The 26,287-nt window shown below is 38.2% G+C and overlaps 1 protein-coding gene across 6 annotated transcripts in view; it reads left to right on the forward strand.

Moving 5' to 3' along the window:
• DOP1A (DOP1 leucine zipper like protein A) overlaps positions 1-26,287 on the forward strand; it is a 135,427-nt gene that overhangs the window by 68,782 nt on the left and 40,358 nt on the right. For 4 of the 6 annotated variants that reach the window (XM_043890338.1, XM_043890343.1, XM_043890339.1 and 1 more), the window contains 9 exons: positions 660-768; positions 2,271-2,391; positions 4,370-4,489; positions 7,762-7,876; positions 8,279-8,308; positions 8,603-8,836; positions 21,903-22,524; positions 23,192-23,466; positions 24,767-24,919. In XM_043890338.1, coding sequence (XP_043746273.1) covers positions 660-768; positions 2,271-2,391; positions 4,370-4,489; positions 7,762-7,876; positions 8,279-8,308; positions 8,603-8,836; positions 21,903-22,524; positions 23,192-23,466; positions 24,767-24,919 — 1,779 coding nt within the window. The remainder of the gene's footprint in view (positions 1-659; positions 769-2,270; positions 2,392-4,369; positions 4,490-7,761; positions 7,877-8,278; positions 8,309-8,602; positions 8,837-21,902; positions 22,525-23,191; positions 23,467-24,766; positions 24,920-26,287) is intronic. The other 2 variants (XM_043890342.1, XM_043890344.1) reach the window with 1 other exon arrangement.

Below are 26,287 nucleotides of genomic sequence, written 5' to 3' on the forward strand. Positions count from 1 at the left end.
TCACCTGTCTGCCCCTGTAAAAGTTGGGACTCTTCCAAAATTAAGTGAGCGTCTGTGTTACTTACTCTGAAATTCCAGGGAAATTTGGGTCGAAACAGGAATCTCAATGTGGTACAACTACCATTATGATGGAAATGTTACAATGATCCATAGGTTTATTTCATATTATTTTTTACTTCAATTATGTTTATTCAAGATATCTCCAAATAAACTGAGGAAATACGTGGTATCTGAAACATTTTGAAATGAGTGAGGTTATGAGAATACAGTTTTGAGTTATTGAAGGGAAAATAATGGTGTAATAGCGATACTACCGTGATAACAGGCAGAATTTAGGGCATGTTGGCTGTCAAGAGAAATTATTTTATCTTTTAGGAAATCAAATTCATACATTTATTTTTCTAAATTTTCTTTAATTTTTCCACCTCTTTTCTAGAGACAATGTAAGCACTTTCTTTCAAGACAAATGAATATAATTATTTTCCCCTCAGCCAAGGAAAAAAGCCAGCTTTGGCAAAAGAGCTTCAGAAAAACAATAGGAGATGTAAATCTCTGTTTACATATGGTTGTATGTAAAAAAAAAAAAAAAATTTTTTTAAAGAAAAAATGCCTTTAAATTTGCTTACTTAAGTGACTAATACACTTTTTCTTTTTTGAAGGCAATGGTGGGAATCTTACAAGTGAATGTATTTGGAGAAGAGAGCACTTTAATGCAGGATTTAAAACCTTTTCGAATTTTAATCAGTTTACTGGACAAACCTGAGCTAGGTAATATATGCTATCATAAGGCATAAGATCACATGTGGTTGTTTTGTATTGCTGCATAATAAAAATAAGGCAAAGTAATACTTAGAAAAATTTTCATATTTTGAGATGACCTATAAATATAGGTTCTCAATAATTCCTCGCTTAAAATTCACTCTGGAACAGAGGTCCCCAGCCTCTAGAATCTAATGCCTGATGGTCTGAGGTGGAGCTGATGTAATCATAATAGAAATAAAGTACACAGTAAACTTAATGCACTCGAGTCATCCCAAAACCATCCCCCCTCCCCCTCAACCATCTGTGGAAAAATTGTCTTCCACAAAACTAGTCCCTGCTGCCAAAAAGATTGGCGACCACTGCTCTGGAACATTAAGATACAAATATACATCCAACCTGGGCCGGTGATCTGAACCACTACAATATTGTAAAGTAATTAGCCTCCAACTAATAAAAATAAATGGGAAAAAAAAAAGATACAGATATACATTCAACTGATGGGTTATCATATGTCTACCCTGTACTATGTAGATAGCAGAGTCACTTTAAAGATGCTATCTAAGCTCTTCAATCCTGGCTAAGTTACTGAAATCAAAACATTGATGATCTGTCATGATTATCTTATAGTTTCCAGAATTCAAGGACTTAAGCAAAAATATTTTAGTCATATCCCTCAACTTTCTTCCCCACATCCTGTTTTTTTGTGTTTTCCCTTTCTTCATTGTGTATTTCGTATATATTTGATCTATTGGGAAGACAGTTATGTCAGCTGGTACAGAAATTAAGAAAAACCTGGGCAAAATAAAATGAAATAATAATAAGATGTAATTTTATTAAATTATAGATAGGTATTTTAGCAAATATGCATAAGTTCTCCTACCAACTCTTAAAATAAAAATGAAAAAATTTAAATATAAAGATAACTTGAGTTGTACCAATGGCTTTGAGAGTTTATCTTAACTATTATGTGATAATAGATGAAGTTCAGAGAGTTTTTTAAGATTCGTATCTCTTACAGCAATAAAGGTTAGCCTTGTGAATTTTTGTATTATTTAAATTAATAATAGTAATACAAGTTACATTAATTGAATACCCATTATATTGTGGAAACTGTGCTACCTATCTTACAAAATTTTTCCTAACCCTTAATACTGATCGTCCTATAAGTTTATTCTTATTATCCTCATTCTACATGAAGAAGTTAAAATTCAAAGGAGTTGAAATTGTCCAAGCTGAAAGAGCTTTTAACTGGCAAAACCAATTTTTCTGATTCTGTAATTTCTAAATAAACATTTGTTCAGTTATTTACTATTTTGTGTTAGCTTCTCAAGATGTGAAGTTTAGTTTCACTTATGAAAAAAACAGTATTTTTTCAAAATACTTGTTTTAAAGCATTAATACTTTAAAGCATACATACATTTAAAGCATTAATACTTTAATTGTGCCAGTTTATAGTTAATCATGATTTGTAATGTTAATTCTTATCTTTAATATGTGTTTAATTTTAGGACCTGTAATCCTAGAAGATGTCCTAATTGAAGTGTTCAGAACGTTATATTCTCAGTGCAAAGCAGAATTGGATCTTCAAATGGAACCACCCTTCAGCAAAGATCATGCTCAGTTAAGCAGGTAGATTACCAAAAAATTAAGCATGACACAAAAGTCCTCATTTACTAATACTTAAAAGGAGACATTGCTGTATGAAATTTGTGTTATGAATGAGTGAATTTAAGGTCTTACTATATTTTAGAAATATGAACTTTCATAATTAACTGCACTGACCTTTCAAACAGATATGATTGCTGTGTAGCCATCACCTTCCAGGGTTGGCTCTCAATCTCACCAGTTTAGAAAACTAAATTTTAACTGTTAATGTGAAGATATAGATTCCAGGGAATTCATTCACACCTATCAAACTGACAAAAGATTAGCTGCCACACATCAGTTAAAAATGAAAGCTGTACCTTGCTTGGTAACCAGGACTGGTAGATTGCATGGAGGAATGCCTCTTGGTGCCTTGACATACTTAGGAGACCAAAGTATAGATCAGAAAAAGACTTGAACAGTCATTTCAGTTAAATGAATCAAAGGGCAATAGGTGTTCTTTACCGACTTTTTTCAACTGGTAGTTATTTCCTCTTTCAGATTATCTATATACATGTATGTGTGTGCACTAAGTCACTTGAGTCATGTCCGACTCTTTGCAACTCTGTGGACTCTAGCCCACCAGGCTGCTCTGTCCATGGGATTCTGCAGGCAACAATACTGGAGTGGGTTGCCATGCCCTCCTCCATGGGGTCTTGCCGACCCAGGAATTGAACCCTCATCTCTTACACCTCCTGCTTTGGCCAGCAGGTTCTATGCCAGTAGCGCCACCTGGCATATATATGTGAGTGTGTGTGTGTATACATATATATATATATATATTTAATGGCTGGGACAAGTCAGATAATGTTAACATATCCTATTCTCTAAGTCAATGGTAGATACATGTTGACAGTCTTACTTTTTCATTTCTTTTCTACTTTAAGGAGCGTACTTTTTTTTCCCAGTCTCACCTATCATTATGACAAAGGATTCAAGAGAGCAGTTTCTTTTACATACTTTGCATTTGATTTGATTTATTTAGCCACACTGTGTGGCTTGTGGGGTCTTGGTTCCCTGACCAGGAATTGGACTCAGGCCCTCAGCACTGAAAGTGCAGGGCCCTAACCACTGCACTGCCAGAAAACTCACACTTTGCATTTTAGTAGTGTCACCTTGGTGAGACTTTGGAGATAACCTGGGCTTTCCTAAAACATACTTTTATATATTAAAGCTTTTTAAGACAGTTTTTGTTTTCTGAGAAGTAAAATCCATGGACAGAGGAGCCTGGTGGGCTACAGTCTATGGAGTGGAAAAGAGTCAGACACAACTGAGCTCCTGAGCACATAGAATATTTAATTAGCTTTGTGCTATAACATGCTTGTTGTATCGACAGTATCTCACTATGTATAAAAGCAATTGTTTTAATTGTTAAGGGTGAAAGGAAATGGTAGGTTGGTGAGTATTTAATAGGCTACAGGGTTCCCACTTGAAATAGCAAAGTTATTTTTTTCCTGATGGAATTTCAGTAAGAATGACTATTCACAGTATTAGTTCTTTTTGTTACTGAAACTCACAAAATAAACTTAATCTTTCTCAAATAAATCCTGAATAGTGCAGGGAAGCAGACAAAATTCTTTCAGAATCAAGGCTGTCAAAATCAAATCACAGTTCAGCTTATATGTGCTAAGGAAAACAAAGGAATTTAATGCCAAATTCACAATCAGGCTCTTTAGAATAGTTCAGAAAGAACTTCCTGTTCTGCTGGAAACACAGCTTTTTCTCTTATGCAAAGCTGATTTCTGAGCTTAATCATACATTTAAGCTATGACAACCCAAATTTGGAAAAATAACTGTGCATTAAGTGATAAAGTGGCAGTGGATAAAAATTACTTGTTGCAGTATTGTCATTTTCAAGTTTTCTAGGAACACGTACTCCCCTAATAACTTTGCAGTCACATTAAATCTGAAAATGTAAATGTTAACATTTATCAGTTTTTGTATTTCTTTTTTCTTTTTTTAGTAAGTTAAGGGAAAATAAGAAAACTGCAGAACTGATTAAAACTGCCAACCTTCTCTTTAATTCCTTTGAGCCTTATTATATGTGGGATTACGTTGCACGTTGGTTTGAAGAATGTTGTAGGTATGTTAAATTGTTTTATTCATTTTAATCTAATATCATCCATAGCCAGTCTTTGTTTTTTCTTGAGTTTAATGAAAAGAATATTCTTTTATACAGTCTAGTAGTACTACTAACAGTTATTATTTATTTAATGGCCATAATCTGTCTCTGCTGTGTCCTTCTAGAATATAGATTCATTGATCATATAATCTTAGCTTTGAAAAGTAGTTTAGAGATGAGTTATTGAGTCAACAGCATAGATGAAAGATTTTTCCCTTTCCAATCTTTAGTAATCTAGGTTTTCATTGTTGTAGAGGAAATAGCAAATTTGTGCTCGGTCAGCATACTCTCCCAAAATGCTTCTCATTTTGAATAACAAAAAATTCCTTGGTGGCTTTTGTGTTTTTAAAAACATAGAAGCAGCCTATATTGTCATCTACCCCTTAGGATTTACAGCTTAAAAATGCTCTGAAAACCCTGTAATACTAGTAACTCTGAGTAGAATTTTTATCTGGATTCTAGACCAAATCCTCTCAGAACCAGACTGATTAAACTTCAAGCCTCAAGGGTATATAGTCAACAAGTAAGCATTTATGATCTTGAATTTAGAAGACTTTTAAAACTATAAAGCATTAATCCCTTTAATGATTTAGAAAGTTGCTTGCTTACTCATTGAACTGCTACTGCTAGACATATAGAGAGTCCCTGTCTTCATAGAGCTCATAGCAAGAGCCAGTAAGACATGCACATGCTTATTCCTAGTATTAAAGGCTACAGGTACCTTAAGAGAGAGAGTATGATGTGGAAGGAATGTAGAAAGGCAATGCCAAAGAATGATCAAACTACTGCACAATTGCAGTCATCTCACACACTAGCAAAGTGATCATCAAAATTCTGCAAGCCAGGCTTCAGCAGTACGTGAACCGTGAACTCCCAGATATTCATGCTGGAGTTGGAAAAGGCAGAGGAACCAGAGATCAAATTGCCAACATCCCTTGGATCATCGAAAAAACAAGAGTTCCAGAGAAACAGCTACTTCTGCTTTACTGACTACACCAAAGCCTTTGACTGTGTGGATCACAACAAACTGTGGAAAATTCTTAAAGAGTTGGGAATACCAGACCACCTGACCTGTCTCCTGAGAAATCTGTATGCAAATCAAGAAGTAACAGTTAGAACTGGACATGGAACAACAGACTGGTTCCAAATCAGGAAAGGAGTATGTCAAGGCTATATATTGTAACCCTGCTTATTTAACTTATATGCAGAGTACATCATGTGAAATGCTGGACTGGATGAAGCACAAGCTGGAATCAAGATTGTCGGGAAAATATCAATAACCTCAGATATGCAGAGGATACCACCCTTATGGCAGAAAGTGAAGAAGAACTAAAGAGCCTCTTGATGAAAATGAAAGAGGAGAGTGACAAAGTTGGCTTAAAACTCAGCATTCAGAAAACTAAGATCATGGCATCTGGTCCCATCTGTTCATGGCAAATAGATGGGGAAACAATGGAAACAGTGAGAGACTTTATTTTTTGGGGCTCCAAAATCACTGCAGATGATGACTGCAGCCGTGAAATTAAAAGACACTTGCTCCTTGGAAGAAAAGCTATGGCCAACCTGCTGCTGCTACTAAATCACTTCAGTCATGTCCGACTCTGTGTCACCCCATAGATGGCAGCCCACCAGGCTCCCCCATCCCTTGGATTCTCTAGGCAAGAACACTGGAATGGATTGCCATTTCCTTCTCCAATGCATGAAAGTCAAAAGTGAAAGCAAAGTTGCTCAGTCGTGCCCGACTGTTAGCGACCCCATGGACTGCAGCCCACCAGGCTCCTCTGCCCATGGGATTTTCCAGGCAAGAGTACTGGAGTGGGGTGCCATTGCCTTCTCCATGACCAACCTAGACAGCATATTAAAAAGCATAGACATTACTTCATCAACAAAGGTCCGTCTAGTCAAAGCTATGGTTTCTCCAGTAGTCATGTGTGGATGTTGGACCATAAAGAAAGCTGAGCGCTGAAGAATTGATGTTTTTGAACTGTGGTGTTGGAGAAGACTATTGAGAGTCCCTTGGACTGCAAGGAGATCCAGCCGGTCCTGTTTTTTCCTTGGGAGGACTGCTGTTGAAGCTGAAACTCCAATACTTTGGCCACCTGATGCGAAGGGCTGACTCATTTGAAAAGACCCTGATGCTGGGAAAGATTGAGGGCAGGAGGAGAAGGGGATGACAGAGGATGAAATGGTTGGGTGGCATCACCAACTCAATGGACATGGGTTTGGGCGGACTCTGGGAGTTGGTGATGGACAGGGAGGCCTGGCGTGCTGTGGTTCATGGGATTGCAAAGAGTTGGACACGACTGAGTGACTGAACGGAACTGAACTTTCTACATTCACACACGTGCACACACACACAGAGATGCTTGCATGCATGCATGCACACACCCTTCTTTATTTGACCTAGAGTACTCCCTGAAGAACATTAGCTGAACGTAATTAACATAGACTCTCCCTGAACAGCATTCACTGAGCCTTCATTGATGCTGCTGCCGAGCCTTCACTTGTGCTGTCTTGTAAAATACTCTTCTCCCTCGCCCATCTGGAAAGGTCCGATAAAGAGGTCCTACCCCCTCAAATCTGCATCAGAATCTGCTTCTCATATACTGTCACACTGTCACATTATTTGTCTCTATGCTTATATTTCTTGCTGGCTAGGGACTGGATCATCCTCTTTGTGTCTTCAGGGTGTAGGGCAGTGTATGATCATTTAGGATTAATACGATGTAATGTGCATGTTTGTTGGAGGAATGATCTCTACTACTTGGATCAGAAGAGGCTTCCTGGAGGAGGTGACGTTTGATCTCAAACTTTGAAGAATGGCTGCATTCTGGATGTGAAAGGATGAGGTTAGGGGAGAATGACAGTCCTGAAGGACAAGTTGGTGTGAACAAATGCTGGATGGAAATCAAGCAACAAATAATGCATTTTAACTAAGAGAGGAAATATATAGTGGGGGGAATGGGGAATAAGTCCCAAATAGAACCATCCAGAATATTTGGACGTTCAGGATGGGGGTTACAGGGAGAGGTTCAGCCTAGCAATCTTGCTTTGGTAATTTTCCATGTAGAGATACAGTAGTGTCCTAGAAGAAAGGGAACATACTTCATCACAAGAACTTAATTATGTGCATCCCAGTGTTGATGTGACTCACATTAAAAAGGCAACAGTGTAGTCACATGTATTCAGATCACTTGATAGTATACTTGGTAAAGTGAATTTTGTCCTTTTAGGAGGACACTGCATGCCAGACTTCAGACTGGGCCTGGAGATAGTAGTGAGTCATCTGAGTTACAGCTGACCAATTTCTGCTTACTGGTGGATTTTTTGTTGGATATAGTTTCTTTGGTAAGATCACCTTGGTAAAAAAAAAATAATGGGGAAATGTAATAACACAGCTCAAATATTTCATGTTGAAGATAGACCTCATCTTCACATAAGTATCGTTTTTAAAATTAAATTGATTTTCCCTTTGGCCTAGCTTTTTATTTTATTAATTTTTTTTGGCCTAGCTTTTTAAATAAAATTTTTCAAAGGTTTTGTCCTCTGACCTATATAATCTATAATACATAGACAATTCTTATATAATAAATGGAATTTATTTTGTAATTGCATGTTATTGAAATCTTACATGTTTAGTATATAGTAGTCTATTGCTGCCTTTGTATTCATTAATGATTCTATTAAATGAATACTGTTGGAAATCTTTCCCCTTTTCTCTCCTCAATTCTTTGTTTTCTCCTTTTGAAGCCTACTAGAAGTATGAGGGTGCTGTGTCAGGTATGACATTCAGCCTGTTTTGTCTTTAACTGATTCTGTTTACTTTTTTATGTTATAATTTCAGTATTATAAGAGATAAAACTGGGGTTCTTCTATAATACATGCTTTGAAGTACTTAAATTGAGAATTTTGGAATAGAAATTTTATGTCATTAGTAATAAATGACCAGTGTTAATTAAGAGCATGATACATATAAAGTTATTTCCTTTTTCTATATATATAGATTAAAAACAAATAACATAACTGTGGGGTTATACACTGTGTAAACTTTTGTCATTTCACATTTATTTTCAGGAGACTTACATTGAAATCCAGACAGAACACTTACCCCAGTTGCTGCTCCGAATGATATCTGCCCTGACAAGCCATCTCCAGACATTGCACTTGACCGAACTCACAGATTCGCTCAGGCTCTGCTCAAAGATTCTTAGCAAGGTTCAACCTCCTCTGTTATCTACCAGCACTGGAGGTGTGTTGCAGTTTCCAAGTGGGCAGAACAACTCAGTCAAGGAGTGGGAAGACAAAAAGGTAATGTTTCACTATTATTTTTCATTTTAAACCAAATATATTTCTTCAAGGCAGAACAGTTTCTAACTAAAATCATTGCACATAATCATTTAAATATTAGTGAATCTTTCCTTGTTCCCAGTGTTCTGGCAGTAGACTTCTGTAGGCTTTTTTGGCTCCAGTGCAATATAACTGTCTGTATTCACACTTTGCAAGAGAAATATATATAATTTATATACTATAAATTATAACATATAATTTATATTATATATAATTTATTTATAAGCAACATATATAATTTAAAATTTTCTGGTAACTACATTAAAAAAATAGAAACAGGTAAAAATAATTTTAATTATATTTATCCCTTTAGAGCAAATATATTGTCATTCTAACATGTAATCAATATAAAATTGATGTAACATAAAAAATATTAGACATTTTACATTTTTTGGTACCATCTTCAAAATTCTACTGTGTATTTTATACTTACAGCACATTCAAATACTAAATTTTTATTAGAAGTACTTTCTCTGTACTTAAGTTCGTAAAATTTACATTTGAAAAATTAAATTCACTTACCCAGGTTGTTCTAAACATACTTGAAAGTTTTCTCAGAACTAAACTAAGTATTACTTCTAAAATTTTAATTAAAATTAATTGTATTAAAAATTTTAATTTCTCTGTCAGATCAGCACATTTCAACAGCTCAGTAGGCCACATGTGTCTAATAACTATCCTATTAAACAGCAGGCTTATAATCCAAACTTTATTGGCCCTTTTCATGTGAGCACTAAATTTTTGACATGTTCTTCTAGAAATCCAGAATCTTTTTGCTCTCCTCAGTCTTCCAGATTCTTAATGCTTACTTTATGATGTTGAATAGAATTGTAACATAGTTGACCCTTGAACAACACGGGTTTGAACTGAGTGAGTCCACTTATATGCAGATTTTTTTTTTCCACTAAATATATTGGAAAATTTTTTGAAAATCTGTGACAATTTGAAAAAACTCTCAGATAAATCATGTAGCCTAAAAATGTCACAAAAATTAAGAAAAAGGTATGTTATGAATGCATAAAATATACATAGATATACATATACAAAATGTATTTTAATCAACTGTTCATGTTATTGGTAAGACTTCCAGTCAACTGTAAGCTTTTAGTAGTTAAGTTTTGGGGGTATCAAAAGTTACATGTGGGTTTTTTACTTAGTAGGACCTTGGTTCCTCTAACCACCACATTGCTCAGGATCAACTATAATTTTAATGTTTGGCACTAGTAGCATGTTTAAACAAGTATGGAAAAAAATCAAGAATTTAAAAGCTTTCAAATTTATAATATTGCAATTCTTTTCTGGTGAATATTAATGAAAACAGTAATGGAATCATGTAACTTCATTAAATATAGGCACAGAGGCACTATGTTAAAACAAAAATTAAAAAATTTTTAGCATATAAGCATTTAAGGATTCATTGAGTTAAATCTTGTGTTTGTGTCTTTGCCCTTACTTTTTTTTCAGTTGCTTTTAATTTTGTCAGCCTGGCAAAATATTATCAGGATGATCTCATACAGCCTTTTCCATCAAGTCTTAACCCTAAAACTTTCTTCTTGTACCCCCAAATATATTGCTTTTCACATATGAATGAGCATTAGCACCAAACAATTTAAATATATCCCAGATTATCCCACATAAACTATAAACTAGTCTGTCTTATTTTCCTTCCTACATGCTTATTATTTATATGGTATACATATCAATTCCATTGTTGGACAGTGCATTTTGTGTGCTATTTTTCCTTTATGCCTCTAGTATCTTCTTAGGAATAAAACTAAAATAGATGTTAACTGTTAACTGGTTTTTTGTTTGTTTGTTTGTTTGTTTTTTTTTGATTGCGATTTCTGAATGTTGGAGAGGGACTGTAGTGTTCTCTCAATAGCATGTTCACATAGTATGTAGAAAACATCTGGAGGCCCTTTATTGGTGATTAGAGGTAAGGTAAATAAGAACACCCATTCATGTTAAATGAAGATAATTCAATATACTTTTCTAATACAGTGGTTGATTAACCTTAGATACGCTTCCTGCGCACCCCACCTTTTGATTTTCTTGCCTGTTTCCAGAGTATCTATGTTGTTTTTCTGTTTTTGGGGGGTTTTTTACTGAAACTTGATGGTATTATCTTCACTGAGATGTCTAAAATTGATCATAATTGAAAGCTGAGAATATTTTCTGTATCCCCTTTTTTTTGGACACTGTAACTGATGGAATGATTGCAATTTTGTCTCCATGTACTTAGTACATTTTTGTAAAATCAGTGCCCTGGATCTCTATACCCAAATGTCCAAACATGTCATTCCTTTCTATTTTCAGAAAGTTACTTTATTGTAAAGCTATCTGAACCATAGTTATGTAATACAGACCATACAACTAAATATTGTAAATGTATGCAAGTGTAACTGAATTTATAGTATGAATGCTATCCAAAATCACTGCAGATGGTGACTGCAGCCATGAAATTAAAAGGCGTTTACTCCTTGGAAGGAACGTTATGACCAACCTAGACAGCATATTAAAAAGCAGAGACATTACTTTGCCAACAAAGGTCCATCTAGTCAAGGCTATGGTTTTTCCAGTGGTCATGTATGGATGTGAGAGTTGGACTGTGAAGAAAGCTGAGCGCTCAAAAATTGATGCTTTTGAACTGTGGTGTTGGAGAAGACTCTTTTTTTTTTTTTTTTTTTAAATTTTTTATTAGTTGGAGGCTAATTACTTCACAACATTTCAGTGGGTTTTGTCATACATTTATATGAATCAGCCATAGATTTACACGTATTCCCCATCCCGATCCCCCCTCCCACCTCCCTCTCCACCCGATTCCTCTGGGTCTTCCCAGTGCACCAGCTCCGAGCACTTGTCTCATGCATCCAACCTGGGCTGGTGATCTGTTTCACCCTTGATAATATACATGCTGTTCTCTCGAAACATCCCATCCTCGCCTTCTCCCACAGAGTCCAAAAGTCTGTTCTATACATCTGTGTCTCTTTTTCTGTTTTGCATATAGGGTTATCGTTACCATCTTTCTAAATTCCATATATATGCGTTAGTATGCTGTAATGTTCTTTATCTTTCTGGCTTACTTCACTCTGTATAAGGGGCTCCAGTTTCATCCATCTCATTAGGACTGGTTCAAATGAATTCTTTTTAACGGCTGAGTAACATTCCATGGTGTATATGTACCACAGCTTCCTTATCCATTCATCTGCTGATGGGCATCTAGGTTGCTTCCATGTCCTGGCTATTATAAACAGTGCTGCAATGAACATTGGGGTGCATGTGTCTCTTTCAGATCTGGTTTCCTCAGTGTGTATGCCCAGAAGTGGGATTGCTGGGTCATATGGCAGTTCTATTTCCAGTTTTTTAAGAAATCTCCACACTGTTTTCCATAGCAGCTGTACTAGCTTGCATTCCCACCAACAGTGTAAGAGGGTTCCCTTTTCTCCACACCCTCTCCAGCATTTATTGCTTGTAGACTTTTGGATAGCAGCCATCCTGACTGGCGTGTAATGGTACCTCATTGTGGTTTTGATTTGCATTTCTCTAATAATGAGTGATGTTGAGCATCTTTTCATGTGTTTGTTAGCCATCTGTATGTCTTCTTTGGAGAAATGTCTGTTTAGTTCTTTGGCCCATTTTTGAATTGGGTCATTTATTTTTCTGGAATTGAGCTTCAGGAGTTGCTTGTATATTTTTGAGATTAATCCTTTGTCTGTTTCTTCATTTGCTATTATTTTCTCCCAATCTGAGGGTTGTCTTTTCACCTTACTTATAGTTTCTTTTGTAGTGCAAAAGCTTTTAAGTTTCATTAGGTCCCATTTGTTTAGTTTTGCTTTTATTTCCAATATTCTGGAAGGTGGGTCATAGAGGATCTTGCTGTGATTGATGTCGGAGAGTGTTTTGCCTATGTTCTCCTCTAGGAGTTTTATAGTTTCTGGTCTTACATTTAGATCTTTAATCCATTTTGAGTTTATTTTTGTGTATGGTGTTAGAAAGTGTTCTAGTTTCATTCTTTTACAAGTGGTTGACCAGTTTTCCCAGCACCACTTGTTAAAGAGGTTGTCTTTTTTCCATTGTATATCCTTGCCTCCTTTGTCAAAGATAAGGTGTCCATAGGTTCGTGGATTTATCTCTGGGCTTTCTATTCTGTTCCATTGATCTATATTTCTGTCTTTGTGCCAGTACCATACTGTCTTGATGACTGTGGCTTTGTAGTAGAGTCTGAAGTCAGGCAGGTTGATTCCTCCAGTTCCATTCTTCTTTCTCAGGATTACTTTGGCTATTCGAGGTTTTTTGTATTTCCATACAAATTGTGAAATTATTTGTTCTAGTTCTGTGAAAAATACCATTGGTAGCTTGATAGGGATTGCATTGAATCTATAGATTGCTTTGGGTAGAATAGCCATTTTGACAATATTGATTCTTCCAATCCATGAACACGGTATGTTTCTCCATCTGTTTGTGTCCTCTTTGATTTCTTTCATCAGTGTTTTATAGTTTTCTATGTATAGGTCTTTTGTTTCTTTAGGTAGATATACTCCTAAGTATTTTATTCTTTTTGTTGCAATGGTGAATGGTATTGTTTCCTTAATTTCTCTTTCTGTTTTTTCATTGTTAGTATATAGGAATGCAAGGGATTTCTGTGTGTTAATTTTATATCCTGCAACTTTACTATATTCATTGATTAGCTCTAGTAATTTTCTGGCAGAATCTTTAGGGTTTTCTATGTAGAGGATCATGTCATCTGCAAACAGTGAGAGTTTCACTTCTTCTTTTCCTATCTGGATTCCTTTTACTTCTTTTGCTGCTCTGATTGCTGTGGCCAAAACTTCCAACACTATGTTGAATAGTAGTGGTGAGAGTGGGCACCCTTGTCTTGTTCCTGATTTCAGGGGAAATGCTTTCAATTTTTCACCATTGAGGGTGATGCTTACTGTGGGTTTGTCATATATAGCTTTTATTATGTTGAGGTATGTTCCTTCTATTCCTGCTTTTTGGAGAGTTTTAATCATAAATGAGTGTTGAATTTTGTCAAAGGCTTTCTCTGCATCTATTGAGATAATCGTATGGTTTTTATCTTTCAATTTGTTAATGTGGTGTATTACATTGATTGATTTGCAGATATTAAAGAATCCTTGCATTCCTGGGATAAAGCCCACTTGGTCGTGGTGTATGATTTTTTTAATATGTTGTTGGACTCTGTTTGCTAGAATTTTGTTAAGGATTTTTGCATCTATGTTCATCAGTGATATTGGCCTGTAGTTTTCTTTTTTTGTGGCATCTTTGTCTGGTTTTGGAATAAGGGTGATGGTGGCCTCATAGAATGAGTTTGGAAGTTTACCTTCTTCTGCAATTTTCTGGAAGAGTTTGAGTAAGATAGGTGTTAGCTCTTCTCTAAATTTTTGGTAGAATTCAGCTGTGAAGCCATCTGGTCCTGGGCTTTTGTTTGCTGGAAGATTTTTGATTACAGTTTCGATTTCCTTGCTTGTGATGGGTCTGTTAAGATCTTCTATTTCTTCCTGGTTCAGTTTTGGAAGGTTATACTTTTCTAAGAATTTGTCCATTTCATCCAAGTTGTCCATTTTATTGGCATAGAGCTGCTGGTAGTAGTCTCTTATGATCCTTTGGATTTCAGTGTTGTCTGTTGTGATCTCTCCATTTTCATTTCTAATTTTGTTAATTTGGTTTTTCTCTCTTTGCTTCTTAATGAGTCTTGCTAATGGTTTGTCAATTTTGTTTATTTTTTCAAAAAACCAGCTTTTAGCTTTGTTGATTTTTGCTATGGTCTCTTTAGTTTCTTTTGCATTTATTTCTGCCCTGATTTTTAAGATTTCTTTCCTTCTGCTAACCCTGGGGTTCTTCATTTCTTCCTTCTCTAATTACTTTAGGTGTAGAGTTAGGTTATTTATTTGGTTTTTTTCTTGTTTCTTGATATAAGCCTGTAATGCTATGAACCTTCCCCTAAGCACTGCTTTTACAGTGTCCCATAGGTTTTAGGTTGTTGTGTTTTCATTTTCATTCACTTCTATACATATTTTGATTTCTTTTTTGATTTCTTCTATGATTTGTTGGTTATTCAGAAGTGTGTTATTTAGCCTCCATATGTTTGAAGTTTTAACAATTTTTTTCCTGTAATTGAGATCTAATCTTACTGCACTGTGGTCAGAAAAGATGACTGGAATGATTTCAATTTTTTTGAATTTTCCAAGACCAGATTTATGGCCCAGGATGTGATCTATTCTGGAGAAGGTTCCGTGTGCACTTGAGAAAAAGGTGAAGTTGATTGTTTTGGGGTGAAATGTCCTATAGATATCAATTAGGTCTAGCTGGTCCATTGTGTCATTTAAGGTTTGTGTTTCCTTGTTAATTTTCTGTTTAGTTGATCTATCCATAGTTGTGAGTGGGGTATTAAAGTCTCCCACTATTATTGTGTTACTATTAATTTCCTCTTTCATACTCATTAGTGTTTGCTGTACATATTGCGGTGCTCCTATGTTGGGTGCATATATATTTATAATTGTTATATCTTCTTCTTGGATTGATCCTTTGATCATTATGTAGTGTCCTTCTTTGTCTCTTTTCACATCCTTTATTTGAAAGTCTATTTTATCTGATATGAGTATTGCGACTCCTGCTTTCTTTTGGTCTCCGTTTGCATGAAATATTTTTTTCCAGCCCTTCACTTTCAGTCTGTATGTGTCTCTTGTTTTGAGGTGGGTCTCTTGTAGACAGCATATATAGGGGTCTTGTTTTTGTATCCATTCAGCCAATCTTTGTCTTTTGGTTGGGGCATTCAACCCATTTACATTTAGGGTAATTATTGATAGGTGTGGTCCCGTTGCCATTTACTTTGTTGTTTTGGGTTCACGTTTATACAACCTTTCTGCATTTCCTGTTTAGAGAAGATCCTTTAGCATTTGTTGGAGAGCTGGTTTGGTGGTGCTGAATTCTCTCGGCTTTTGCTTACCTGTAAAGCTTTTAAATTCTCCTTCATATCTGAATGAGATCCTTGCTGGATACAGTAATCTAGGTTGTAGGTTATTCTCTTTCATTACTTTCAGTACGTCCTGCCATTCCCTTCTGGCCTGGAGGGTTTCTATTGATAGATCAGCTGTTATCCTTATGGGAATCCCTTTGTGTGTTATTTGTTGTTTCTCCCTTGCTGCTTTTAATATTTGTTCTTTGTGTTTGATCTTTGTTAATTTGATTAATATGTGTCTTGGGGTGTTTCGCCTTGGGTTTATCCTGTTTGGGACTCTCTGGGTTTCTTGGACTTGGGTGGCTATTTCCTTCCCCATTTTAGGGAAGGTTTCAGCTATTATCTCCTCGAGTATTTTCTCATGGCCTTTCTTTTTGTCTTCTTCTTCTGGGACTCCTATGATTCGAATGTTGGGGCGTTTCACAGTGTCCCAGAGGTCCCTGAGGTTGTCCTCATTTCTTTTGATCCTTTTTTCTTTTTTCCTCTCTGCTTCATTTATTTCCACCATTTTATCTTCTACCTCACTTATCCTATCTTCTGCCTCCGTTATTCTACTCTTGGTTCCCTCCAAAGTATTTTTTATCTCATTCATTGCATTACTCATTTTTAATTGAGTCTTTTTTATTTCTTCTAGGTCTTTATTGAACATTTCTTGTATCTTTTCAATTTTTGTTTCCAGGCTATTTATCTGTAACTCCATTTTGTTTTCAAGATTTTGGATCATTTTTATTATCATTATTCTAAATTCTTTTTCAGGTAGATTCCCTATCTCCTCCTCTTTTGTTTGACTTGGTGGGCATTTTTCATGTTCCTTTACCTGTTGGGTATTTCTCTGCTTTTTCATCTTGTTTAGATTGCTGTGTCTGGAGTGGGCTTTCTGTATTCTGGAGGTCTGTGATTCCTTTTTATTGTGGAAGATTTACCCAGTGGGTGGGGTTAGACGATTGGCTTGTCAAGGTTTCCTGGTTAGGGAAGCTTGCGTCAGTGTTCTGGTGCGTGGAACTTGATTTCTTCTCTTTGGAGAGCAATGGAGTGCCCAGTAATGAGTTTTGAGATGGGTCTGTGTGTTAGGTGTGACCTTGGGCAGCCTGTATGTTGACGTTCAGGGCTATGTTCCTGCGTTGCTGGAGAATTTGCGTGGTATGTCTTGCTCTATAAATTATTGGCTCTTGGGTGGTGGCTGGTTTCAGTGTAGGTATGGAGGTTTTTGGACAGTCACTTATTACTTAAAGTTCCATGTAGTCAGGAGTTTTCTGGTGTTCTCAGGTTTTGGGCTTAAGTCTCCTGCCTCTGGATTTCAGTTTTATTCTTCCTGTAGTCTCAGGACTTCTCCAGCTATACAGCACTGATAAGAAAACATCTAGGTTAATGGCGAAAAGATTCTCCCCTGTTAGCCATACCCAGAGAGGTTCACAGTGTTACATGAAGAAGAGGAGAGGGAGGAGGGAGATAGAGATGAGCAGGAGGAGAAAAAGGGGGACTCAAGAGGAGAGAGACAGATCGACGCAGCTGTCTGTTCCCAGAGTGTTCTCCGTAGCCCAGTCACCTACAAAGATTCACAGAATTGGATTGGGAAGAGAAGGGGAAAGGAGGAAATAGAGGTGTTCTGAGGTAGAAAACAGAGAGTCAAGATTGGGAGAGAATAATCTTCGGTTTAAAAATAGGGCTTCTCTTCTTTTTTTTTTTGTAAGGTTATAGTGTATTGAAAATGAAAATTAAGGAGTAGTAGAGGAGTACTAGAGGACTTTAAAAGAAATAAGAGGAAAAGAAAAATAGAAAATAGAAGAGAAAAAGGAAAGAAAAAGAAAAAGAAGAAAAAAGAAAAAAAAAGAAAAAAAAATTTTTTTTTCCCCTAATTAAAAAAATCGTAAAAATCTATGAAAATGAAAGTTAAGGAGTAATGGGGGAGTAATAGGGGATTTTAAAGGAAAATAAAAGAGAAAAAATAAAAAATAAAAAAAAGAAAAAAAAAGGAAAAAAAAAAAGAAAAAAGTAAAATTATATCTAGGAGTTTCTCTAGAGCTGTTGCGGTCAGTGTGGGTTCGGCTCAGTTTCAGATAGCTCCTCATTCCAGCTTACACTTCTCGGTATCTACAGGCCCCTTACGGTGTAGTCGGTGTTTTCTAGAGGGATTTTAATCTGTTGCACCAGTCCCTTCTGAAGCGGTTCCCTTTGTTTATTTGACTTCTGTTTGCCGGTCTCTTCAGAGCCTCATTTCCGCCCTGACAGAGGCGGGCGGAGGTGGACTCTTATTCAGGTAGCTAGTTCCGTTGCTCTGCGGGGAGGGGCTGACGCAGCGGGGACGGGCTGGCGCTGCCGGGAGGGGCTGACGCCGCTTTCTCCGTCTGCGCTGCTCAGGCTCCCGGCTGTTCTATATGGAGCGTGCCCCGCGCTGCGCGAGGTTCCAGCCCTCGGGTGTTCCACAAAAGCGCGGAGCGAAAAGCTGCGCCTGCTCTCTGTGCCTTCCCCGTCAGAGCGGTTCAGGCAGCCAGGGGCTTGATGGGCGCTCTCTCCCCAGGTGTGGCGCGCCCACTCCTTTCCGCGGACCCAGTCTCAGTTTCCGCTGGCGCCAGTCGGGTGCGCGCGCCTTCCGCCCTCCGCGTCCCCAGCCCCCACCCGCGCCGGTCGGGTGCCTGCGCCCTGTGTCTCTCCGCGACCTTCCCCTCCCCCCTGCCTCCTGCCTCCGGCGGGGCGGGGCTGGTCCGCAGCCTGCGAGCTCTTCTCTGGACTTTCTCGGTCTCTTCTGCGAACGGCCGGCAGTGTGTTCGGGCCGGTTAATGTACTCTCTCTCTTTTGGTCTCCCACAGTTCAAGTTGGCACCTCACAGAAGCTCCCTCCGATTGTCCTCAGGGCACTCAGGCTCGGACCCTACCCCAAGCAGTGCCGCCCAAGACTCCCTTCCCGGGACGAATCTCCATCCTCAGCTCTTTTGTCTCACTTTTTATCTTTTATACTTTGTCCTACCTCTTTTCGAAGACAATGGGCTGCTTTTCTGGGCGCCTGATGACCTCAGCTAGCGATCAGAAGTTGTTCTGTGAAGTTTGCTCTGCGTTCAGTTATTCTTTCAATGAATTTGTAGGAGAGAAAGTGGTCTCCCCGTCCTACTCCTCCGCCATCTTGGCTCCTCCTTGGAGAAGACTCTTGAGAGTCCCTTGGACTGCAAGGAGATCCAACCAGTCCATCCTAAAGGAGATCAGTCTTGGGTGTTCATTGGAAGGACTGATGCTGAAGCTGAAACTCCAATACTTTGGCCACCTCATGTGAAGAGTTGACTCATTGGAAAAGACCCTGATGCTGGGAGGGATTGGGGGCAGGAGGAGAAGGGGATGACAGAGGATGAGATGGCTGGATGGCATCACCGACTCAGTGGGCATGAATTTGAGTAAACTCCAGGAGTCTTGGTGATGGACAGGGAGGCCTGGCGTGCTGCAATTCATGGGGTTGCAAAGAGTCGGACACGACTGAGCGACTGAACTGAACTTAATGTCATCCATTGTTCTATAGTCTTCATATGAAAAAGATTAGTGCAGAAGTAATAATAAGCTAATGACAGTTTTACCATTTAAGCAAGATTTGTGTTTTTTTAATGTATTAATACAAGATTTTTCAAAGGAGAGAAATGGACAGGTTCAGTTCAAATGGCTACCCCTAATCTTTGGCATTATAATGCAACAGTTCTTATGCTGTTATAGAGACAGTGATCTGCTACCATGAAGGGAGTGTGAACTTGGAATCATCTAATCTGAGCTCTTCTCCTAAATACTAAGCTTATTTTCTGTGGTCTTGGGCAAGATTTGTATTGAATTTCCCTGAGCTTCAGATTTCTTTTTTTTGTTTTTTTGCCTTTGAAGTACAGAAAATAACCTCTCTCCATTCAGCACCCACTCTGTGTACCCAGCGGTGGACTAGGCACACCTTGGTGAATTCTGCCCTTCCCAACACTTTCCTTCTACTTGGGAGACACACATTAAACAAACAATTACACATTTAATTATAGCTGTGATAAATGTATGAAGGAAAGTATAGAGTGGTCGGAAGGTGGGAATTGGGGTGATCTGACCTAGATCAGGGGCCAGGGAAGGCTTTCTTGAGGAACGGTTGTCTGAGTGAAGCTCTAGAGGAGTCAGCGCAGGTGAGGTGGGAGGCAGAGAGCACTTGACAGAGCAGGGAGCACTTGCACAGGCTCTCAGGCAGAAAGGAGCGCCCCGCAGAAGGTGAGAGGCCAGGCCTTCCAGAGCTTGTCACTGTCCTCAGGCTTTTATTCTTTATCTGAGGAGCAATGGAAAGACACTGAAGGGAAAAAGGCAAGTGACATAGTCCGATTTGTGTATTAGAAAAGTTACTGTGCAGCGTGGGGTATGGATCTGAGAAACAGAAATGGATGTGGGGAGATGCGCGTCGTGCATGTGAGAGGTGGTGATAACACATACTAACACCATGGGGGAGTGAAGGCGGAAATGGATGGATCAGCCATGTATTGAAGAGGAAAAGTCCATAAGCGGTAGTAATGGATTGGTAGGGTGCCGAGTGATTGCTAACATTTATTGAGTGCTTAATAAGTGGCAAGTACTGTGTACACAGGGGCTTCCCTGGTGGCTCAGATGGTAAAGAACCTGCCTGCAATGTGGGAGACCTGGCTTCGATCCCTGGGTTGATAAAATCCCCTGGAGAAGGGAATGGCTACCCACTCCAGCATCCTTGCCTGGAGAATTCCATGGACAGAGGAGCCCAGCGGGCTACTGTACAGAGTCGCAAAGAGTTGGACATGACTGAGCGACTAACCCTTTCACTTTTTTCCCCACTGTATACACTATCTTAACTTAATCCTCATAGTAATTCTTAAATGTACACTATCTTAACTTAATCCTCATAGTAAATTCTTAAATGTACGAAATATTGCCATCTCTGTTACCCAGATTAGGTAACCTGGGTTTGGAGAGGTTTAGTAATTTGCCAAGTGGGAAAATGTCAGAGCCTTAGCAAACTAACGGCCAGCACCCTTGACCACTGCCCTGGAATGGATGTAGGGAAAGTGTGGAGCAGTGGTGGGTAAGGCAGCAAGAAGCGCCCCTCGCTGTCTGCCTTCCTGGTCGGATGAACAGTTGTGTCCCTCACTGAGGCGAAGAACTCTGGGTGAGGCTCAGCTTTGTGGCAGCATTTAGAGTGTATATCTTCAGGGATCTTCCCTGAGATCACTTTTTAGTCATCTTATTCAAGTTCAAGTTATGCTCTGGCACAATTGCCCAAGGAGTTCATGATGTATACAGCTTTTGTTTACTTAAACTAAACCAGAAAATATGCTTGATGATGATACTCATCCTATGTTTATAGAGAAGGAACAGTTCATCTATTCTGGCTCTATTCTGCTTCAGTAGTTGGTTCATTTTTTGTTTGTGTTAAAATTAATTATCTCTTCTAGATTATAAATAATTCCTTTTATTGCTAGTACCTAATGTGGCAAATAGTATGGGTTCAATAACTGTTTGTTGAAAGAGTGTAAGATTAATGGCAAACATTAAAACAGAACTTTTACATATTTCAGACAGAAGTTTCACTTTCATATGGTCCTGAATAGAAAACCTAGTAGATTTTATTTCTCGTTCTTAAAATGTAATTTTTTTAACCTTGCATGTCTTGTTTCCATGCATTATTGAGACATGAAAGTGATTTCATGAAGTAGATTGAATAAATTGTTAGTAGTTTGAAACAAGGATATAGATCTTAGAGAGTTTTACATATACGTATTTTGTCCTCAAGAACCTAAGCTTAAGTTATGCATATAGCAAATAATAAATATTTCTTGAATGACTTTATATTAATATATTAATTAGAACTGTGTCAGTATTTCCTGTTATCATAGGTACATGAATCAATTGTAGAAACTGTTCTAAGAGTTAACCAGATGTATGGATTAAATTGTGAAATGTGAGTTAAGTCATGAATAAGTCTAATCCATAGCTGACTTCTTTCAAAATGTGACTATTTAATTTTAATTTCTCATATATACATGTAGCTACTCAGCCTCCTGCTCTTTTTGCTGTCTACCAGGTCTCATCAGTTTCTCTTGAAAATCCTACCGAAGTATTCGAAGATGGAGAAAATCCACCCAGTAGTCGCTCATCAGAGAGTGGGTTCACTGACTTCATACAGTATCAAGCAGACCGAACTGATGACATTGACAGAGAACTGAGTGAGGGGCAGGGGGCAGCTGCCATCCCGATTGGGAGTACATCCTCTGAAACAGAAACGGCCTCCACTGTGGGGTCTGAAGAAACGGTCATCCAGCCCCCTTCCGTAATCGCTCAGGGGACGGCACCCCGAAGTGGGAAGACAGCCCAGAAAACTGCAATGCAGTGCTGCTTGGAGTACGTCCAGCAGTTTCTCACCAGACTCATCAACCTCTACATCATCCATAGCAACGCCTTCTCTCAGGCTGTGGCTCCAGAGCATCAAGGGGATCTCAGTGGAGAACAGAGGGAGACTTCCAGCTGGGACAGGGATTCCCAGGGGGACGTAAGAGAGAGAAATATAAGTAAACAAAAAGCCTCCAAAGAGTACCTCCCCGCCTTTCTCGCTGCCTGCCAGCTTCTCCTGGAGTGCTCCAGCTTCCCCGTGTACATCGCTGAGGGGAGCCGCCCCTCAGACTTACGCCCCGAGAAGTCAGACTCTGGTAAGGCGCGCTGTTTTATTTATTTAAAATATCTTCTATAGCACGCTTCCCACCCACTCACCCTTTATTGTAAGGAATGCTCAGATGTTAAAACTGGGGTTTGATTTCTTTTTCTAGCCAGTTAATTTTTAAAAGTGTGGCTTTAATTTGTAAGTTTTTTAAAACAAAATACTGTCATTTTGAGGAGATTGATATGTTGGAGAATTTTGTGATCGTGATGTCTCACAGTTTGTTGGCAAGCAAGCAGACGCTAAGGAGGAAGTTAACTCCTTTCTCTGGAGAAAATTAGTATAACATTTGGATCTGCTGATTTCCTTTATTATGACTAGCATCATATAAATTTACATTCCTTTAAATTTGTGTATAACACACACAGACTGCAGTGAGCTACATAATATTTGTTGATTAATAAACTTTTTTAGGACAGAAAATGGATTGTGTGACTTGGCACAAGAAAAATACATACTAAAAAATTTATGAAATTCCTGTTGCTGCTTTATTTTCTTGAAGCTGCAGTGTGTGTGTGAGAAACCATGGTTTTGTTCACAGAGCAAGGCCTAAAGTTCTTAGATATAAGTGCTTTGTTTTTAGAAATTACCTTGGAAGACAGACTATGCCTGGAAGGTTCACTGTGATGGACTGTGTTGGCTTCCGGCTTCTGTTTCAGACTGGGAGCACGTGCAGCCTCCGCTGTGGCTCCAGACGCTGATGAACGCTTGCAGCCAAGCAAGTGATTTCAGCGTGCAGAGTGTCGCCATTTCACTAGTGATGGACCTGGTAGGATTGACTCAGTCCGTGGCCATGGTCACTGGGGAAAACATCAACAGTGTGGAGCCTGCCCAGCCCTTAAGTCCAAACCAGGGACGAGTAGCCGTGGTGATTAGACCTCCTCTCACGCCGGGCAATCTGAGATACATAGCTGAGAAGACTGAATTTTTCAAGGTAAGTTTTAAGAACTACAAGCATGACTAAGATGAGACTCGACCTGATCTGCTTAGCAGAGATTTAAAAGATGATAGTCAGGCTTAATTGAACACCTCTTAACATTGTACTGTAAGGAAAAGATACCATATACCATATTTGATCAGTACTGCTTGGCCAATCCTGTCCTCAGTTTTGTGAGGAGGAAAAATGAATAAGGGGAGTATTGGGGTAAAAAGAAAAGTTCATTTATAGTGTAAAATATATTTCCATATGAAGTGGTTGTCACACTTTTGCTTTTCATAGAGTACAACCTCAGGTCTCCAAAATGTCCAGGAGAAGTTTTCCAACCCTAAATTGTCTGATGATCATCTGTGATAACATGATGTCATTCAGGAAAAAATGCATATCCTTTGATTTGTTTCACAGCAGTACGTATGATATCTTTGGCATAGAAAGAACATCAAGTATATTTTGCTTAAGCAGGTAGATTCTTTATATATAAAAAATTTTAATCTTCAAGTCATTGTATCCCTCAGATAGTCCATCTGGCTAGATTAGAGTTAGGTTCTATCATCTGGTGGTGGTGAACCCTGATGACTGACTGATGCCTTTTTATTAGTGCTGTCGTAGATAATCATATGCTGTGTTAACACATGTAGCACTGAAATACACACAGCCTATTTTATGGTTTAAGAAGTTTGGATATTTGAACTATGAATTATATTTCACTTTGCGACATACAAACATAAACATTAAACTTCCCTCAGTGCGGGGTTTCAGTTCAGTTCAGTTGCTCAGTCGTGTCCGACTCTTTGTGACCCCGTGAATCGCAGCACGCCAGGCCTCCCTGTCCATCACCAACTCCTGGATTCTACCCAAACCCATGCCCATCGAGTCAGTGATGCCATCCAGCCATCTCATCCTCTGTCTTCCCCTTCTCCTCATGCCCCCAATCCCTCCCAGCATCAGGGTCTTTTTACATCCTCTTAAAGATAATGTATTCTAGCATCACTTTACTAAACATCACTAAAATAGTGAAATAGGGTCTTATCTGGACCCTGTAAAAAGTGCTAACATATCTGATGTTTAAAGTAAATTTAGTTAAAGGACTGTCTGTTGTAAGATATCCCAAAAACCTGGATGACGAGAAGCAAGCAGATGGAAAGCTACACTTTTAAATCTCATTTCAGTGACATAATGAGTATTAAGACCTTCTAGGTCTGGCAGTCAGAGGCTTGTTTGTAGCTAGTAGGAAATGTTTAAAAGTTCTCATTTATAATTGTGTAACACTGTGACTTTTACATCTTCTTTTTAATAGCATGTAGCTTTAACATTGTGGAACCAGCTGGGAGATACAACACCTCAGCACCACCAGAAGAGTGTGGAACTGTTTTATCAATTACATAACTTGGTTCCTTCATCCAGCATCTGTGAGGATGTGATAAGCCAGCAGTTAACCCATAAAGATAAGGTAAATTCTTCTCTGCTGATCCTGTGCCCACCTTACCCCCTGCTCCTGTTATACTGAAAGGCAAATTAAGGAAACCCTAGGAAAATTGTGGCATCCAGTATCTGAATAAGATAGCTTCATTCAGAATGATTATCATATCTTTAAATGTGTTCTATTCGTCTTAGAGGAAACTTCTTTGTAAAAAGTGACAGTAATATGAAAAATCAAGCAACCCAAATCAAATGCTGAGTTTATTTTGTGATTCAGGAGTGGGGAGTGATGATTTAAGTTGTTGCTTGTCTGAGTTCTTGGGTTGTTTACAGATGTATTCAGTGGTCTCAGTTATGAAACTGATGGATTCATTTACTAATGTGTGTGAAATGGCATTTGTAAGTTACAGAATGCTAATCTGTGAGGTTATGGGCTTCCCTGATGGCTCAGATGGTAAAGAATCTGCCTGCAATGCAGGAGACCTGGGTTCAGTCCCTTGGTCAGGAAGATCCTCTGGAGAAGGGCATGGCTATCCACTCCAGTATTCTTGCCTGGAGAATTCCATGGACAAAGAATAAATAAGGATTTTGTATCCTATGTATATGAAGTGTGATTCATAAGTGTCAGTTAAAGATGGCTGAGTTATGAGCAGACCTGAAAAGAAGCTGTAATGATCATTCTGATTGACCTGGTCAGGGTAACCTAATGAAGTTTGTGGTCTTCCTGTGTCTGTTCTCTTATGTTAATAGAAAATTTTGTTGAACAGCTTTTAGAAGTGGATTGCCCTCATTTTAAAAAAATTCTAAATGCTAGTGACTTTGAATAGGTTATATTCCGAAAGGCTTTGTGTTGAGTAAATGAAGCATTTGGCCGCAGGGAAGTGGCAAATGGAGTGAATGAGAGGAATGAAAAGTTTATTCCAAGAGAAATGTTAATATTCTAGTTCTCCTTCTATACATTCTTTCAGAATTGTTCAGAAATTTTTAAATAAAGCCTTGTATTTTAATGTAATAGTTTGTTTTACTTTAAGTATAAATCTAGGACAAATTATATCCCTGTTTACTTGTATAACATTTCTAAGTTCTAAATAAGGATATTATATATCTACGAAAAAATTAAAGTATCAGTTATTATTTTTTTTAATGTGTTTGTATTGGTTGATGTACAAATGCAAGCTTCATTGGAAAAGCATGCATTAAGACCACAGGAAAAGCAGGCATTCCTCTAACCTGTCACAGTTTAGACAGTTGCAATCTGATTTGGGGGATCTTTTACTTGATGGATTCTACAAATGCTGGAGAAAGACTATACAATTTCTTATAATCTTGTAATTTCTACTAACGCATTATTGTCTAATATCTAATATTGATCATTCTAAATAATTTATTCTTACATTAT

The sequence above is a fragment of the Cervus elaphus genome, chromosome 28, assembly GCF_910594005.1.
Source record: "Cervus elaphus chromosome 28, mCerEla1.1, whole genome shotgun sequence".
In the NCBI taxonomy this organism is placed as follows: domain Eukaryota; kingdom Metazoa; phylum Chordata; class Mammalia; order Artiodactyla; family Cervidae; genus Cervus; species Cervus elaphus.